This window comes from Saimiri boliviensis, chromosome X, assembly GCF_048565385.1.
Source record: "Saimiri boliviensis isolate mSaiBol1 chromosome X, mSaiBol1.pri, whole genome shotgun sequence".
NCBI classification, from domain to species: domain Eukaryota; kingdom Metazoa; phylum Chordata; class Mammalia; order Primates; family Cebidae; genus Saimiri; species Saimiri boliviensis.
This window is the reverse complement of record NC_133470.1, coordinates 60,292,748-60,311,106: the sequence shown is the minus strand read 5'-3', so window position 1 is coordinate 60,311,106 and position 18,359 is coordinate 60,292,748. Positions and strand designations below refer to the sequence as shown.

General features: G+C 52.9%; 1 protein-coding gene across 6 annotated transcripts; it reads left to right on the top strand.

Moving 5' to 3' along the window:
• Positions 1 to 2,084: 2,084 nt before the first annotated feature.
• ZMYM3 (zinc finger MYM-type containing 3) lies at positions 2,085 to 17,765 on the top strand. 6 transcript variants are annotated; one of them, XM_010330922.2, is made up of 25 exons: positions 2,085 to 2,145; positions 3,520 to 4,205; positions 5,162 to 5,205; positions 5,505 to 5,577; positions 6,026 to 6,320; positions 6,536 to 6,713; positions 7,060 to 7,278; positions 7,570 to 7,720; positions 7,949 to 8,064; positions 8,228 to 8,314; positions 8,439 to 8,589; positions 8,856 to 9,028; positions 9,234 to 9,399; positions 10,035 to 10,132; positions 10,215 to 10,377; positions 10,630 to 10,742; positions 10,903 to 11,077; positions 11,260 to 11,406; positions 11,856 to 11,959; positions 12,279 to 12,447; positions 12,774 to 12,925; positions 13,671 to 13,785; positions 14,324 to 14,578; positions 16,058 to 16,175; positions 16,287 to 17,765. In XM_010330922.2, the coding sequence occupies exons 2-25, from the start codon at positions 3,539 to 3,541 to the stop codon at positions 16,477 to 16,479; spliced, it is 4,122 nt and encodes a 1,373-aa protein (XP_010329224.1). In that variant the 5' UTR covers positions 2,085 to 2,145; positions 3,520 to 3,538; the 3' UTR covers positions 16,480 to 17,765. The 6 variants fall into 6 exon arrangements, with proteins under 6 accessions (XP_010329224.1, XP_003943143.1, XP_010329225.1 ...); XM_003943094.3 differs by lacking the exon at positions 2,085 to 2,145 and adding an exon at positions 2,155 to 2,324 and having other exon boundaries at positions 5,511 to 5,577; XM_010330923.2 differs by lacking the exon at positions 2,085 to 2,145 and adding an exon at positions 2,173 to 2,324.
• The last annotated feature ends 594 nt before the right edge of the window (positions 17,766 to 18,359 follow it).

Below are 18,359 nucleotides of genomic sequence, written 5' to 3'. Positions count from 1 at the left end.
AGTGCAGTTGGGCCATCTGAGCTCACTTCAATTTCTGTCTCCCAGCTCAAGTGATCCTCAGACCTCTGCCTCTTGAGTAGCTGGAACTACAGGTGTGTACCACCACACCTTGCTAATTTTTTGTATTTTTTGTAGAGAAGGGGTTTCACCATGTTGCTCAGGCTGGTCTGGAACTCCTGGGCTCAAGGGATCCATCTGCCACAGCATCCCAAAGTGCCAGGATTAAAGGTGTGAGTCACTAAGCCCGGCCTAAAATGTAGTTGTTAATGACTACATCCATTGTATAACCAAAATCCCCTATTATTGGACATTTAGACTGTTTCCTTATCTGTTTTAAAGATGAGAAAACTAAGGCCCTTCACTTGACAAGTCACTTGTCCAAAGTCACCTGGCTAAAACGTGGCAGAGGTGAGATTAGAAATCTGTGACTCCAGAATCCATTCTTAGGCCACCACACTGCATCTAGAATTAATAATATGCCAGGCCGGGCGCGGTGGCTCACGCCTCTAATCCCAGCACTTTGGGAGGCCGAGGCGGGTGGATCACGAGGTCGAGAGATCGAGACCATCCTGGTCAACATGGTGAAACCTCGTCTCTACTAAAAATACAAAAAATTAGCTGGGCATGGTGGCGCATGCCTGTAATCTCAGCTACTCAGGAGGCTGAGGCAGGAGAATTGCTTGAACCCAGGAGGCGGAGGTTGCGGTGAGCCGAGATCGCGCCATTGCACTCCAGCCTGGGTAACAAGAGCGAAACTCCGTCTCAAAAAAAAAAAAAAAAAAAAAAAAGCCACTCAACCCCGTTAGATCAGCTCCCCTCAACTTGAAAGACAGTTACCAGGCACCTCCACAAGCAGAGCAACCAAGGATCCAAGTATGTGTTGAGGAGGGCAGGCAATACAAAAAAACTAGGTGGCCTAACTGAGATGGAACAAGCAGAAAATGCAAAGGGGAGGTCCAAGAATAGAAATAAACAGGAGGTAAGAGATGGGTACACAGAACGCTGGTTAAGATAAAGAGAAAGCTGGATTTGGGAAACCTAAAAGTAAGAAACTCTGCCTTTTATCTGTTTGTAGGAGGGAGCAAAGATAACCTCAAGGCCATGTGGGGAGCTAGGAAGGCTAAGGCTTCTGGGAAAAGGAATGAGAAAAGGGAGGGTAAACTCCCGAGGACTACAAGGCCAGGAGAGGCTTTGTGTGGGAAGGAGGAGAGGCCAGAAGTCAACAAGGCAGGATAGAATAGGCACTGGACAGCAAACCTTCCTGTTCCCAAGGAGACTTCCTTCCAGACTGAGCCTCCTCTAGTAGCTCAGCTACTAAATGCTCTCAGCCCTTAGGGGCTGGAGTGGGAAGTGGGGAGCGGGGATTGTAAAGTGTTCTAACTATTAATACAATGCGGACTGAGAATGGATCCTGGCATACATTTTGTAAAGGCAGTAGGCTTAACGCTAGTGCCACCTACCCCTACTCCACTTCTCTAGCCTAACCTCAGCCACACCCACAGGCTAAGGACCATCCAGGAGCGGGGAGCGTGAGTGTGTTAGCGCGCCTGCGTGCTCGTGCGCACCAGAAAAGCAGAGAGACAGAGACGGAGACAAAAAGAGACAGGGGGAGAGAGTGAAAGAGAGAGCGAGAAGAGAGAGACAGACAAGGACTGAAAGGAGGCGGGAGGAGAGAGGCAGTGAGAGAGTGTGTGTGTGTGAGAGAGAGAGGGAGCGATCGGTCAGCCTTGGTGAGGGAGGAAAACTCCAGAGATAATGCAGGGAGCTCCTGCAGGAAGACTCAGGGAGAAGATCCCAACTTGCCCTAAGACTGTTGAGAGAGTAGGGGGTGGCTCTGCGAGACGTGGTTTGGGGGTCATCAAGCAGTAACGGTTACTGCATAGGCGTTGTCACTCAGCCAGAGCCATTTAACCCGACCTGTGTGGCTGGGGATCAGGCTTCAGACACCCCATAACTCTGAATCCCCGACTGTTTAGGGGGCCCCAGGGCTGCAGACAAGGGGAGGAGGGGCACGTGAGGGCTGGGTCCCTACCTCCCCCCATCCTCCGCTGTCACTCACTACCCCAACAGTCGTCCAGGGGGCGGGCCCCGGAGAGGTGGGGATGGGGGAGGGTAATCTTGGCAGGCGCCTGCTGCATGGCGTAGGTAGGGACTATTGAGGGGGGCGGACGCCGAGGGGGTTGAACACGAGTGGGAAGCGAAGAGAGACACGGGGAGGGGGAGGGGACCGGGAACCATTTGAATGAGAGGAGGGGATCACGGGTAGAGTGGGCTACAGGAGGTAGGGCGGGCAGGGTGTGACGGGGGCCAGACTCTTGAGCCAGGTAAGGGAAGCAGGTGCGTAGATCTGTGTTTTTTGTGGGTGAGCGCACTCGGCCCTTGGGTGGAAAGGGGACGCCGCCTTTCCCGGGCGGCCGGCTTCAAAGCTCCGGAGGCTATCTTTTCCTTCTCAACTAACGGGGCCCCGGGCGGGGGCTCAAGCGCCGTCTCCAGTGGCTGTACTCCACTCCGCAATTTCCAGGCGGCCACTGGACTGGGAGTCTCGCGCCGGGGGCCGGCGCTGTCTCGCGAGCCCCCTCCTCGAGCCAGCCAATGGGGTTGGTTGCTGGCACCGCCCGCCCGCCTGGTGCAGAGCGCTGGGCGCTGCGAGCGGCGCTGCCATTTAAAGGGGCCGCGACCCCTGTCCCGGCTGCTAGGGAGGGAGGTGGAGAAGGAGCGCGGGGCCGTCGCTGTCTGCAGTTCTAGGCTTGTAGCCTTTACACTAACCCTGCCGCAGGTAGGGGTCGGGCCTGCTCAACCCGAACCGAACCTGCAAGCGGTATCTTGCGGTAGCCGGGAGGGGGTGTCTGAGGAGAGATCGTAGCTCCAAAATGTCTCCCTGTAAATGCCTGAGGTTGGGGGTGGGCAACAGGAGAAGGGAGGACTGGAGGAGCAATGGGAAAGGGGGACGGGGCTGAAGAAGTGGGAGACCTGAAAGGTAACTGGGGGGAAGGGGTTACGTAGGGCAGTTTGTGGGGGCGGGGGAAGGGCCGAGGGAGGACCTAGCAACGCGGGGGGGGGGTGGGGCCAGACAGGGTGGGTAAAGACTGGGGAGCTGGGGGGCTCCAGCAGAGTGGGGAGGGAATGGAAACTGAGATCGCGGGGGCGGGAAAGGCTCCTGGTGGCGACGGCCTTAGGAGACTCTAATGGGGCATTCAGCCTGAGTTGGGGGGGTGAAAGGTAAGGGGGGAAGGGAATGGGAGTTGCAGTCGAGTCGGGGGGGGGGTGGGCGGGTGGAAAGACCGACTGCCTGGCCAGTGTGGGCACGGGGCCAGGGCGGGGAACGCCTCTCCCCACTGGGGGCGCTGTATGGGGGGGAGTGGTCATTAGGACTGAAGCTTTCGGAAATGCTTGTAGATTGTGGTGGTGGGGCTGTTCAAGAGAAATCGAAGTGGATGATGGGGTGTGTCTCAGCCTATATAAGAAGGAATTCTGGCTAAGACCACCTCTATTGCCCCCTCTTCCACTCCTACTCTGCAGCCCATATCTAGCCATACTCATGGACCCCAGTGATTTCCCCAGTCCATTTGACCCATTGACCCTGCCAGAGAAGCCCCTGGCTGGAGATCTACCAGTAGACATGGAATTTGGAGAGGATCTGCTGGAATCCCAGACTGCCCCAACTCGAGGATGGGCCCCCCCTGGCCCTTCTCCATCCTCGGGAGCCCTGGACCTGCTTGATACCCCTGCTGGCCTGGAAAAAGACCCTGGAGTCCTGGATGGAGCCACTGAGTTGCTGGGGCTAGGGGGGCTGCTCTATAAAGCCCCCTCTCCCCCAGAGGTGGACCACGGTCCTGAGGGGACCCTGGCATGGGATGCGGGGGATCAGACCCTAGAGCCTGGACCAGGGGGCCAGACCCCTGAGGTGGTACCACCTGACCCAGGGGCTGGGGCAAATTCCTCTTCACCCGAGGGGCTGCTAGAGCCTTTGGCTCCAGATTCTCCAATAACCCTGCAGTCCCCACATATTGAAGAAGAGGAGACCACCTCCATGGCTACTGCGAGAAGGGGCTCCCCTGGGCAGGAGGAGGAGCTTCCACAAGGGCAGCCACAGAGCCCAAATGCCCCCCCTAGCCCTTCAGTGGGAGAGACTCTGGGGGATGGAATCAACAGTTCTCAAACCAAACCTGGGGGCTCTAGCCCAGCTGCACATCCTTCCTTGCCAGGTAGGTTGCCTAATTATCTGGAGAATCAGGGCTAGGAGACGGGTGGTTAGGAAGGGTAGCTGTGTGCTTTGCGAGGTAGTGGGGAGGAGGAGGGTGGAGAGATAAGAGTAGGGATGGATGTGTGTGGGGAAGGACTTGGGGTTTAGGAGGGAGGAGTAGGGTGGCGTGGAGAGGAAGATTAAGGAAAGTAGGGGTGGGCACAGGCTGTGGGGGAGGAATGGGGTAAGGTTTCAGGGAGTATAGGTTGTGGGGAGTGGATTTGGTGGGAAAGGTTCCCTTTTTCTTACCCCAGCGGGCTTTTGGTGCCAGAGTCCTTCCTTCAGGATTTAGGGAAGTACACCACGCTTTTTGGTTCTAAATGGGAGTGGGGTTTCTGGGTTTGATGAATGGTAACTAGGTTCTAGAGCCCCTAACAGCATAAGGATTTAGGCAGAGTGGTGGAAATGCAGGGTCTAGGATTGAATCTCTGATAGGGGAGGGACAGCCTTGATTTGAGAGGCTCTAGTTTCTCCCGTCTTCTGCCTGGTGGTGTGCCTGTGTCAGGCTGTGGTGAGGGTCTTGGGGCTTATATAACCACCCGAATCCAGGGAAACCTACCCAGACATTGATGCGTCCTTTTCCTTTTGCTACCTTTGGGTGGTTGTGTGTGTTTTTCATTGGTAAAATAGAAATTCTTAATGAAAGGTATATTACCTGTATTTCCTTAACCCTCAAGGATTGGGACAGAAAGCTGATGGGAAGGATAGAATTTTTTTTATGGAATAGCTGCACGTGCCCCCTCCCTTAGTACAGTGCCCGAGGTAACCCTGAGGGGGGCCCCAAGAAGCCACAGGCACTTGAGTTTTCCCTTTCAGTTTTGAGTAAGTTCTTCCCCAGGAATGGAGGCGGGGGTTGGGCCGGGGAGGGGGTGGTGAGGGCAGGCTCAACATTTAGGCTGCCTTCTGCTTCCTTTGCAGGAGATGGCCTGACTGCGAAGGCGAGTGAGAAGCCGCCTGAACGGGTGAGGGGGAGGGGATTGGAAGGAGTCTGGTTCCCCCTTAGCTCTGGGAAGGACAGACCCTTCATTTTCCCTCCCAGATGTTGTTCTGTAGAGAGTATGTGTAAGGAGGAGGGAGGGAGCACTACTGTCTACTGCTTGTTGGGGAGAAAGTCCAGCCTCCTTTTCTCCCCTCCTCCTAAGGGCTGGGCCGAGGGTCCCTACTCTCCCTTCCCCCTCCCATCTCCTATCCCCCCCTCAAACCCTGTACTAGTGTTAGCCTGGCCAGGGTGTCAGTTTTCCACCCCTCCCATCTTTCCAAGGTACAGAAGAGAAGCGAGCGCGTTAGGCGAGCAGAACCTCCAAAACCTGAGGTTGTGGATTCCACTGAGAGCAGTAAGTAGGATTTGAGGAAGTGTGACCTGGGAGTTTTGGGTGTGGAAGAGAGCCGAAAGTGGCATGCGGCAGGGCATGGATCTTCTAGCTCCTGTAGTCCTGCTCTATGCCGTTTGAGAAGTACCTGTCTCCGCAATGGGTTGGCGTGGGAACCAGGGGCAGTGGGGGAAATTGAAAACAAGAGCAGTGAGAATGGTGAGTTTCCTGTTTCATCTATGCCATCTCTGTCTCCAAATCTACTCATTTAGAGCCTCTCTCTTTCCCTGCCTGGGAGGTTACAGAGTAACCAAGGGAGAGAGACACCAAGGTCTTATACTAATGTGACAAGGGCCAGGGTGTAAAGGCTGGAACAACTGGGATTCCAGGAGAGGGACTGAACTGTTGATCAGGGGATGGTTGGAGACCTGGTTTGGTGGCCTTTCTCACGTCCACCTCCCCACTTCCTCAGTTCCAGTGTCAGATGAGGATTCTGATGCCATGGTAGATGACCCCAATGATGAGGACTTTGTGCCATTCCGGCCCCGGCGCTCTCCTCGAATGTCCCTACGTTCAAGTGTGTCACAAAGGGCTGGGCGCTCTGCAGTGGGCACCAAGATGACTTGTGCACATTGCCGGACACCACTGCAGAAGGGGCAGACTGCCTATCAGCGCAAGGGGCTGCCTCAGCTCTTCTGCTCGTCATCCTGTCTCACTACTTTCTCCAAGAAGCCTTCGGGCAAAAAGACCTGTACCTTCTGCAAGAAGTGCGTGAGGGTCTTGGGGGCTGTACAGAGGGCAGGGATCTGGGCAGGAGTATGAGTAAGACAGAGACTGTTGGTAAGAACCTAGCAGGCTGGAGCTGGGCAAGTGAGCGATATAGGGAGGGAGTCTTGTGGTCACTGATCCTGGAGGAGGGGCGGAAGCTGAGGAAATGAGAGGGTGGTCCTGAGTGAATATTCAAACCTGTTCCCACCTCTAGGGAGATCTGGAACACCAAGGACTCGGTTGTGGCACAGACTGGTTCCGGAGGCTCCTTCCATGAGTTCTGCACGTCTGTCTGTCTCTCCCTGTACGAGGCCCAGCAGCAGCGCCCGATCCCCCAGTCTGGGGATCCCGCCGATGCCACTCGCTGCAGCATATGCCAGAAGACTGGAGAGGTGAGGACACTCGGTGGGGGCTGATGTACAGAGCCTGGCCAGTCCTGACCTGCCCCTCCCATCCTGGGGCTGCAGGGGCCAGGCCCTGTGGAAAGGGGAGTGGGGAGGAAAGGCGGCCACCATGAGGGAGCATACTCAAGGACAGAGCTTCTCCAGGATGTGTGCAGCTGGCCTTCCTTATCTCCCAGGACCTCACCATCAAGTCGGCAGCCTGAGGCTCAGGTTGGGGGGTCCCTGGGCCCACTGTCTGCTGTGAAGGTCTAGGGTGAGGTGGGGGGCTGTCCTTGCATTGGGGTGGGCGGTGGTGGCCAGGCTCTAGCTCAGGGGGTGTGTGTGTGTGTGGCAGGTCCTGCATGAGGTCAGCAATGGCAGTGTGGTGCACCGGCTCTGCAGCGATTCTTGCTTCTCCAAATTCCGGGCCAACAAGGGACTGAAAACCAACTGTTGTGACCAGTGCGGGGCTTACATCTACACCAAGACCGGGAGCCCTGGCCCCGAGCTCCTCTTCCACGAGGGCCAACAAAAGCGGTTCTGCAACACAACCTGCTTGGGGGCGTACAAGAAGGTGGGGCCGAGGGAGTAGTGCATTAGAGGGCTGTGGAAGGGGGTGTGGTTCTTGGGTGATAAATAAAGGTGGCTGATGGGTCAAGGGCTGGGAGAAATAAAACAAATAAAGGGGGTTTCAATTGTATCTGTTATGTTTTATTTTTGAAGCTGGCTGGTGGATGCACAGGTCTTTGTTACATCATCATCTATACTTTTTTTGTATGCCTGAAATATTTCATGTTTAAAACATTTAAAAAATAAAAGTGAAGGGACAAATCCAGCCTCAGCCTCTCCTTCCCCATCCTCACAGAAAAACACACGTGTGTACCCATGTGTCTGGTGCAAGACCCTGTGTAAGAACTTTGAGATGCTATCACATGTGGATCGTAATGGCAAGACCAGCTTGTTCTGTTCCCTGTGCTGTACCACTTCTTACAAAGTGAAGCAGGCAGGGCTCACTGGTAGGTGCAAAGCCCTCTTCTCTGAGTCCCCTGCTGGCCTCTCTACCTCCCATACTCCCCTCTTCCAGAGTAATCCCTGCTGCCCAACCTCAGCCCCAGCCACATCTCCCCGTGGATTTTCTGTTCCGTCTCTGCACTACCTTACACCTTCTGTGTGCTCTCTCTCCCTCTCTCTCTCTTTCTTCCTCTCTTTCTCTTTTCCTCTCTCTCATTCTCTCTATGCCCCAGGCCCTCCCCGACCCTGCAGCTTCTGCCGCCGCAGCCTCTCTGACCCCTGTTACTACAACAAGGTGGACCGCACAGTCTACCAGTTCTGCAGCCCCAGCTGCTGGACCAAGTTCCAGGTACTCAGACCCTGGACCAGGGATAGAAGGGTGTGGCAACATAAAGAGGGTCAGAGGATTGGGGTAGGCAGGCCTGGGCAGAGCAAAGAACAAGCCTGACTCCCCTTCTCCACCGCTGCACACATCTTGCCCCTCCCTCCTTACCTGTCTTCCTTCCCTCCAGCGCACAAGCCCCGAGGGGGGCATTCACCTGAGCTGTCACTACTGCCACAGCCTCTTCAGTGGCAAGCCTGAGGTCTTGGACTGGCAGGTAAGAGCCCCACCCCCACCCACATCTTGCCACATGACCAGACTGTCTGAAGGGGTCCTTCCACTTGGCCCCTGCTGGGCCAGACATTACAGCTTGTCCTCCTCGCCTTGTGCCCCCACCTCAGGACCAGGTGTTCCAGTTCTGCTGCCGTGATTGCTGTGAGGACTTCAAGAGGCTTCGGGGTGTGGTGTCCCAGTGTGAGCACTGTCGGCAGGAGAAACTCTTGCATGAGAAACTCCGATTCAGCGGAGTGGAGAAAAGCTTCTGCAGCGAAGGTAAGGAGATGGAGAAGGGCAGAAGACACTGTAACTCCCAGCCAGGAAGAATGGAGGGAAAGGGAGGGAGGCTGGGAAAGTGGTCCATGAGGCAGAGCCTTCTGCCCGTGATACTCTACCCCCCACCCCCCACCGTCTCCTCTAAGGCTTTGGGCACAAGGGGCTGCTTAGAGAAAGGTTTCACGTGTGGTGCCTTGAAAAGATTGTATCTTGTGCCCTTGGGTGTCTGTGTCTCTGGACGCTCTTTCCTCTTCCCCTCCTTCCAGGCTGTGTGCTGCTGTACAAACAGGACTTCACTAAGAAGCTGGGCTTGTGCTGTATCACTTGTACTTACTGCTCCCAGACCTGCCAGCGTGGAGTCACTGAGCAACTGGATGGCAGCACTTGGGACTTCTGCAGTGAAGACTGTAAGAGCAAGTATCTGCTGTGGTACTGCAAGGTGAGGCGGATCAGCATGCTAGCGAGCCGGGAAAGAGGGTGGTAGGGAGCATGGGCTGTGGTACTGAGCTTGGGTGTGGGCAGATCTCCAGGGAGGGCAGGCAGCCTTCCATCTCTACGGGGAGGAGCATGGCTTATCCCAGGGGAAAGAAAGTGCCCCACACATTTTAGGGAGGCAGGTCTGACCATCCTGTTAACATCCTCAGGCTGCCAGGTGCCATGCCTGTAAGCGCCAGGGGAAGCTGCTGGAGACCATCCACTGGCGTGGGCAAATCCGTCATTTCTGCAACCAGCAGTGTCTGCTGCGCTTCTATAGCCAGCAGAACCAACCCAACCTGGATACCCAGAGTGGGCCCGAGAGCCTCCTGAACAGTGAGTCCCGGGCAGAGGGCTCACTCTGTTAGAGGGGGCCTGGACTCTCCTAATCCTAAGCCTGGCCCCTTTCTCCTTCCTCTTGCGTTCACCTCATCCCTGGCCAGATAGGGTGTGGTACTGTGAACTGTATTCTCTTTTAGCTTCCGGACCCTGCAGGTACCAGGGTGAGTCTTATTTAAAGCTTCTTGGAGTTAGCATCTACTGATTTTCTATGATGTGTATTTTTAGGGAGTGGGTGCCTATCCAGGTAGGGATTATGGTTAGTTTTTTGAGATAAGGAGATCTCAGCATAAACTCTACCTTTAGTGAGACTGAAGACTGCGATTTCTCGAATGTTACCCCTCCCCTCCACAACTCCAGGGATACCAAACTCTTCAGGCTCTCTAAATGGAAGGTTTCAAATGTGGGTTGTGGGGGAAAGTATAATGTTTCATTCTCCAGGAGCAAAGAATCTTCTTGGCTGCTGTTGCTGGGGCATATAGGAGACTAGATCTGGGATGGCAAGGGGGGCAGATCCTAGAACTTCCCATCTGTATTTGGTGTACCTGTTAATGAAGCTCTCCTGGAACAGGCGTAAGGAAAATGGACAGCTAGTCCCTTGGATGAGAGCATTCATTTGTTTTGGTTTACAGGTCAGTCTCCTGAGGCAAAACCCCAGACACCCTCTCAAACCAAAGTGGAGAACAGCAACACAGTGAGGACCCCAGAGGAAAATGGGAATTTGGGCAAGGTCAGAGCAAAGGCCAAGAGGGAGGAAAATCTCAGAGGAGGGTACGGTGGTTGGGGGCACAAACGTTCCTTTATCTCTGCAGATCCCTGTGAAGACCCGCTCAGCTCCCACTGCTCCCACCCCTCCTCCACCCCCGCCGCCCCCAGCAACACCCCGCAAAAACAAAGCTGCCATGTGTAAGCCGCTGATGCAGAATCGGGGTGTCTCCTGCAAGGTGGAGATGAAGTCCAAAGGGATTCAGACAGGTGAGCCAGGGTACCTCGATGCCACAGGTATTCCAGAGTCCTAGGCCTGCCGGCCCTACATCCGGGAACTGGAAAAGGGGATTTCTTAGGTGGCGGAAGCCTCATGCATATGGTTGTCCTGGAATCACAGAGGTGTCTTTCAGTCTTTGGTTCAAGGGCAGTTTCGTGACACTGAACACATGTTAGAGCTTTTGGTGGGTCACATGTGACGGTTCAGCAGGGTCTCTGAGAAGACCCCTTTCTTATCCACAGAAGAGTGGAAGCCACAGGTGATCGTGCTGCCCATCCCAGTGCCCATCTTTGTGCCAGTGCCTATGCATCTGTACTGCCAGAAAGTCCCGGTGCCTTTCTCGATGCCTATCCCGGTAAGTTTCCCTGCCCTTCCTGGCTGGGTCCTCCTTTCGTCTTCCAAGTTTGAGATCCACCCTTTCCCCTTGCTCTCATCAACTGTCCCCCTCACTCTCATAATCTCCTCCTCATCTGCTGGTACGGTTCTTGGCATTTAGTTGGGATTCATGCCTCCAGGTGCCTGTGCCCATGTTCTTGCCCACTACCTTGGAGAGCACAGACAAGATTGTAGAGACCATTGAGGAGTTGAAGGTGAAGATCCCTTCCAACCCCTTGGAGGCTGACATCCTGGCTATGGCAGAAATGATTGCAGAGGCTGAGGAGTTAGACAAGGCCTCATCTGACCTTTGTGGTATGCTATAGATGGTGGCAACAAGGGAGACAGGGTGTTACTAGCATGTCACTGCCTGAGGGGGTGGTATGGGTGATCTTGGTGCCTAGTAGAATGGGAGGATAGCTGGGATCAGCCCCTGAAAGTTTGTGAGGGTACTAGCAGGAGCTTGTAGACACTGAGCCAACTTCTCTCCTTCCCAGATCTTGTGAGCAACCAGAGTGCAGAGGGACTCCTGGAAGACTGTGACCTGTTTGGGCCTGCTCGAGATGATGTCCTGGCCATGGCAGTCAAGATGGCCAACGTCTTGGATGAGCCTGGGCAAGACTTGGAGGCAGACTTTCCTAAGAGTGAGTAAGATTGGAGCCATGCCCACTGATTACGGTAGCATTTGTACCATCAGGAAGGGAGTGTTCCTTGTGTCCCTGAGCATGACCCTGAAAAGTGTTCATTGTGATTCTAAGACAGAAGGTTCTCACAGGGAGCAGTGCCAGAGATACCAGGACAGGTGCACTCTTTGAGACTTCTGAGTCATGTTTTTTTTTTTCCCCCTTTAATTTTTCAACTGTAAAAGAACATAAAATTTCACCGTGTTCAACGTGTTTACAGTTCAGTAGTGCCGAATGTCTTCACATTGCTGTGTTTTGTTTTTGTGCCTCTGAGCATGCTTTTTGATATAGCTTTACTAGTTCCTTTGGCTCATCTAGTTATAAAATTGGCAAGTAGCAGGGGTGGGGTCGGAGGTCTGCAGGGTTGAGATCTTAAGAAATTGATTTTTTCTTTCTTTCCCTTATATTAGATCCTTTGGACATTAATCCCAGTGTAGACTTCCTCTTTGATTGTGGCCTAGTAGGGCCTGAGGACGTGTCTACTGAACAAGACCTTCCCCGAACCATGAGGAAGGTAGGGCTGGGGTTACTGTATGTACCAAAGAAGAATGGCGTCCCAAAGGGGAGAGGACACGAGAGCCAAGCCAGCAACTATAGTTTGACCTTCCCTAACCTCCTTTCTCCAACACTAGAAGTACTGAGATAAAGCCAAACTTTGCCCTCCTCCCATTTCACAAGGTCATCAAAGCTGTTCCTGGGACTCTGTGCTATGGAAGCTTGCTGTGTGCTTACATCAGCCCCTGCCCCAGCCAGCAGTAAATATGGTGTTGACTAGCTTTCACATTGCCTCTGGCCTTACCTCTGCCACCCCCGTGCTTTCTCTTCCCCTCCAGGGTCAAAAGCGGCTGGTGCTTTCTGAAAGCTGTTCCCGGGACTCCATGAGCAGTCAGCCTAGTTGTACTGGACTCAACTATTCTTACGGTGTCAATGCTTGGAAGTGCTGGGTACAGTCAAAATATGCCAATGGAGAAACCAGCAAGGGTGATGAGCTGCGCTTTGGCCGTAAGTACCTGGGGGTTGGGGTCGGGGTGGGGGGAGGTGGGCAGGGAGGAGGAAGGAAAGGGGAAGAGGGGCTAGGCCTGTGATTCAGCTGAAGATGTCTAGGAGTGATAAGGGTGTGATCACTTAAGGATGCCCTGTGAAGAAAGGGAGGAGTTGTAGATTAAGAGGGAATTGCTGTCTAGGTTCCAGGTTAGGGGCTTTTTCTGTAATTGTTCAGGAGCTAGGCATGACTAAGGGATGAAGGGGTTAATGGTCGTGGAGCTAAGTGAAATTCTCCATATAGAGTTTTTCTTAATCCTGTCCACCTGTACTACATATCACTGCAGCCAAACCCATGCGTATCAAAGAGGATATTCTCGCCTGCTCAGCTGCTGAGCTCAACTACGGTTTGGCCCAGTTTGTGAGAGAAATCACTCGGCCCAATGGTGAACGATATGAACCTGACAGTATCTACTATCTGTGTCTTGGCATCCAGCAGGTACCCCTCGTGCACTGCCTCACTTCCTGTCACTGTTAACACAGCAGGCGGGGTCTAACCAGAAATGATTCTGAGTTGGGCATGGTGGCTCACACCTGTGATCCCAACACTTTGGGAGGCTGAGGCAGGAGGATTGCTTCAAGCTAGGAGTTTGAGACCAGACTGGGCAACCAAGTGATACCCCATCTCTACTCAAAACATATTTTTTAATGAAAAAAAAAAAAAAAAATTCTGTTGCACTCCCTGTTCCTCATCTTGTTCCCTACCTCAAGCAGGCAGCTTGCCTTTAATTTCCTACTCCAAATAGAACATGAAATATCAATGTTCTACTAAAATCAAAACTGCATTCCAGGACTGTTGGCCAAGACGCAGTCTTCATTGCTATTCAGGTCCCCTTTCTAATCCTTAAGCCCATTCTGGGAGGGGAGGGATAGGTAGAGCCGGGCTCCTTGAGTGCTGGGGTAATGTTCAGTTCCCACTAGGAGAAATCAGCCGCATATTTTACCTGACAAGGAGGTATGGGCTTCTGAAGAACATCTCCAAGCCTCCTCCTCTTCCAGCAAACCCTGAGTAGCTGAGAGCTGTAGGTAGACCTGGGGAAAAGTGCTCAAGGCTGCCTAATCAAGCAGCTGTTTCTCATCATCTCTTACTGATCAAGGACACCATACCTGGGAGCTTCAGCATCATTATCTTTCTTCTAGGATCTACAGTCTAGCCTTATGTGCGTCTGCTTTTCTTTCCACAGTATTTGCTGGAAAATAACCGGATGGTGAACATTTTCACGGACCTTTACTACCTGACTTTTGTTCAAGAACTCAACAAGTCTCTGAGTACCTGGCAGCCTACACTCCTCCCCAACAGTAAGGGACAGGGACGTAACAACCCCTACACCCTTTCTCCATTCTTCCAATTCACCATCCTGAGAGTCCTGTGCTGTTTGGTGAGCCACTCTTCACAAAGGGCCCGAGGGCAGGAGCGTGTAGCTGGATGCCTCAGGGTTTAGAGTTAAAGGAGCACAGGAGCACCTGTACTTGAACATGAGGAGGGGATCAAGGCTTAGGTCTGCAGAGCTATCTCTAGGACCAGAAACAGATGGCCTGGGTTTGGGTGGTAAGTAAAGTAAGAAAGAAATCGTGGGACTCCTCAAGGTTTCCATTTACCTGTCTGCAACTTGAGGGTGGTGAGAGATGTTCCAAATGCAGGTATGGAAAGTATGTATTTTTAAAAGCCCAGTCCCACTGTGTAGTGTAGCAAGTGTAGCAGAGTGACAGCGTTTTATATACAAAGGTTACTCACCAAATGGAATCGCGGGAAATGAGCAGGGCACGTGGGATGGGAAGTGGTTGGGTTTGGGTAGCCACACCCTCATGACTGGCCTCTCCCCCTTGACCATTATAGATACGGTGTTCTCTCGAGTGGAGGAGGAGCACCTCTGGGAGTGTAAGCAACTGGGGGTCTACTCGCCCTTTGTCCTCCTCAACACCCTCATGTTCTTCAACACTAAGTTTTTTGGGCTGCAGACAGCTGAGGAACACATGCAGCTCTCCTTCACCAATGTGGTGCGGCAGTCCCGCAAGTGTACCACCCCTCGGGGCACCACCAAGGTGGTGAGCATCCGCTACTATGCCCCAGTCCGCCAGAGGAAAGGGCGAGGTACGAGGCTGCCCCCTCCCCTATGCTTTGGCCCCTTCTCTGCCTTCCCTTTCCACGCCCCGCTATAACCCACCATACCTCCCAGATCGGCCCTCTCCTTGGCCCCTAGCTTCCTTCTCCTTCCGTTGCTGTGTGCAGAAAGGGTAGAAACGGCCAGTCTTCCTACCTGATGGGCAGTGGCTGTCACATAAATAGGAGGTCACCCTGTGGCCTGTTTCCCGCCTTTCCTCGTTTAAGGCACTACTTGCTTGCCTGCTTTTTCTGGGTGGTGGACAAGGAGGAAGCCGTTGGGTGTGTTTGGCTGTAGGGGAGGGCAGACTGAAGGAATGACAGGCTTTCTGTGATTCTTTGCTATCGGGCCTAACAACAACTGCACCTTGGTTTCCATTTTTTTCTGTCCCTGGAATTCTGTCCTGTCTGAGTATAGTTCTCAAGGTCCCTTCTCTGGACCCATGCTTCTACTGGACTAACGCACAAGGGGTTGGGGTCATTGCTGGTTCTCTATCCCAGAAGGCAAGCTCACCCTTGCGATAGGGTGTGTTTTTATCAGTTGTTGTTGTTTGTTTTTTTTAATGAGACGGAGTTTTCACTCGTTACCCAGGCTGGAGTGCAATGGTGCCATCTCGGCTCACCGCAACCTCCGCCTCCTGGGTTCAGGCAATTCTCCTGCGTCAGCCTCCTGAGTAGCTGGGATTACAGGCACGCACCACCATGCCCAGCTAGTTTTTTGTATTTTTAGTAGAGACGGGGTTTCACCATGTTGACCAGGATGGTCTCGAGCTCTTGACCTCATGATCCACCCGCCTCGGCCTCCCAAAGTGCTGGGATTACAGGCTTGAGCCACCACACCCGGCCCAGTTGTTGTTTTTTTTTTTTTTTTTTTTTTTTTTTTTTTTGAGACGGAGTTTCGCTCTTGTTACCCAGGCTGGAGTGCAATGGCACGATCTCGGCTCACCGCAACCTCCGCCTCCTGGGTTCAGGCAATTCTCCTGCCTCAGCCTCCTGAGTAGCTGGGATTATAGGCACGCGCCACCATGCCCAGCTAATTTTTTGTATTTTTAGTAGAGATGGGGTTTCACCATGTTGACCAGGTTGGTCTCGATCTCTCGACCTTGTGATCCACCCGCCTCGGCCTCCCAAAGTGCTGGGATTACAGGCTTGAGCCACCGCGCCCGGCCCAGTTGTTGTTTTTTTAAAATAACTTCAGAGATCACCTTTTCAAGAGCGCAGCTTGAGAGAGTTTTTAATGAGAAAGTTTGGCAGTGGGAACTGGGGAGGGCCAAGTAACAACAGCCCAGCAGGATGTGGGGCTGGCGTGGGAGAGACTGACCTCTTCTTCCACCTCTCAGTCTTGATGAGACTTGATGAGACTGTATTTTGTGTCATGACACCGTCTCCCTGTACCCTGGACAGTGCTCTTGGATGTGGCTCATGGAGCCTCTGCTCTTAACAAGTCTGAGTCATTTCCCTCCCCTGCAGACACGGGTCCTGGAAAACGGAAGAGAGAAGATGAAGCCCCTATCTTAGAGCAGCGTGAGAACCGCATGAATCCCCTCCGCTGCCCTGTCAAGTTCTATGAATTCTATCTCTCAAAATGGTGAGTTGGTGAGTTGGCAGGAAGAGCATTAGCATGGGGACCCGAGGGATCTACTTTGCCTCGGTACTGATCTTCTGTCCTGCCGCCCCCACCCCACCCCTGATGTTGTAGTCCTGAAAGCCTCCGGACTCGCAACGATGTGTTCTATCTGCAACCCGAACGGTCCTGCATCGCCGAGTCACCTCTCTGGTATTCTGTGATCCCCATGGACCGCAGCATGTTGGAGAGCATGCTCAATCGCATCCTGGCTGTGCGTGAGATTTATGAGGAACTGGGTCGTCCTGGGGAGGAAGACCTGGACTGAGCTCATGTGCCATCCATATCCATCTTTCACATCAATGTCTGTCCTGCGGCCATGTCCCCTCAGGGTGACAGGCCCAGGAACCAGTGCTACTCATTCTGAAGGGCCCTGACTGCCCCCTTCCTCTCACCCATTCCCTGCCTTCTCTAGGAACCCCTGGCTTGTACCTTTTCCATACCACTTGACAACCAGGGGGCCCCGGTCTTCTGTACTCAGGGGCTGGTCTCCCAGTGATGGGCAAAAGCCAGCTCGCCCGTTTTCTTTATGCATCAGAGTAAACCCCTCCTTCTGGGTCCATACTCTTGGTGGAGTGTTAATAGCTCTGGTGATCCTGTTGGCTTTGGGTTTCCTGACCCATCCCACATAGGTAAAGCCTCTTGTTCCTAGGTATGACCTAGGGAAAAACCCAGCTGCCTTCTCTGCCCTGTGCCCACTCCCTTCTCTTCCCCAGAACCACGCAAAACGGTCTTATCTGAAGGGTATGAAATAAACTATGAAAGTGATGAGGGGACCATTTACCTAAAACACAAAGCTTAGACACTTTTCCTCTTCCATGAAATAATTGGTTGTTGGCACCCTCTCACCACTGTGTACCCACCCCGGCAAGTACCGACCCTTGGTGCTGCCGTTTTAAAAATTTTCCAAATGCCTTCTTCTCCTCAGAGGCAGAGAATGACTAAGTACGGGGAGCAGACTCCTGTTGTGCAGACTCCTGTCCCCTTGGTTTCTGTGTTTGTCTCTCTGCCATCTTAGGTTGCCATGAGCCATGGTGTCAACATGCTTAGCCCCCTCTGTAACTGCCTCCCTTTAGTTCAATGGACAGAGCTCCCAAGGCAAAAACTACCTTCTGACTTGGGTTGAGGCTGGGTTCCCCTCTTTTGTTTCCCCCACCCCCATCATAAGAGCCAGGCCAAGCCCGTGGGGGCTTGAGTCATGCAGGATGGGATCTGTGGTCGAAGGACAGGTGATGAGCTGTGGGCACGGGGTTTGCCCCCACTGCCTACATCTTTTCTCTTCCCCATCTTGCCTTTGAGGTCCCAGAAAATGATTAGCTTCTGGCAAAGGGGGTACCCAGTTCTTTCCCTGTTGACTTTGCTGTTTCCCAGGCTCCTTTTTGTGTTTTTATAACTGTCACCAGTTAGCGACTGTTTAAATTGTATATATTGTTCCGAGGCGCCTGGCCTGTCCCTTCAGTGAGCCATGCCCACCCTTGTGTTGTAGTGAGAAGCTGTTGTCATGACTAACCTGTCTCTGAAATTGTTTGTTTCAAATAAAGAGTTAAAATTGTCTTTTGTCTTTTCTGGGTGATGGATATAGAGGAGTGACGCTGGAACTTCAAATCTCTCCAAGTATAAAGAAGTCAGGTGGTGGTTGAGAATTGTTCTTACTTTACTGAATGAATCTACTGGGAATGTGGTCTTTTTTATAACAGGTTTCCAAACACTTAAGGAAAAAAAAATATTCACTAGCCATGTATTAAGAAACTATTATGTTTAAAGACCTAGATTACATGCTTCAAAAAAGACTCGTTAGACCAGGATCCAATCCCCAGCAGGCTCCCAGCCTATAGGGGAGACCAAATGGTACAGTTAGTCCTAATACAATCAGAATAAAATAAATCGTGCTATGGGTGAACAGAGTATTTAATAAAGTACTCACGTCAGGTTTTACAGGGAGGCTGGGTGCGGTGGCTCACGCCTGTAATCCCAGAATTTTGGGAGACCAAGGTGGGAAGATACCTTGAGCCCGGGAGTTCAAGACTAGCCTGGGCAACATGGCAAAAACCCCATCCCTAACAAAAATACAAGAATTAAGCTGGGTGTGGTGGTGCACACCAGTAGTCGCAGCTATTGAGGAAGCTGAGGCTGGGGAGGATGGTTTGA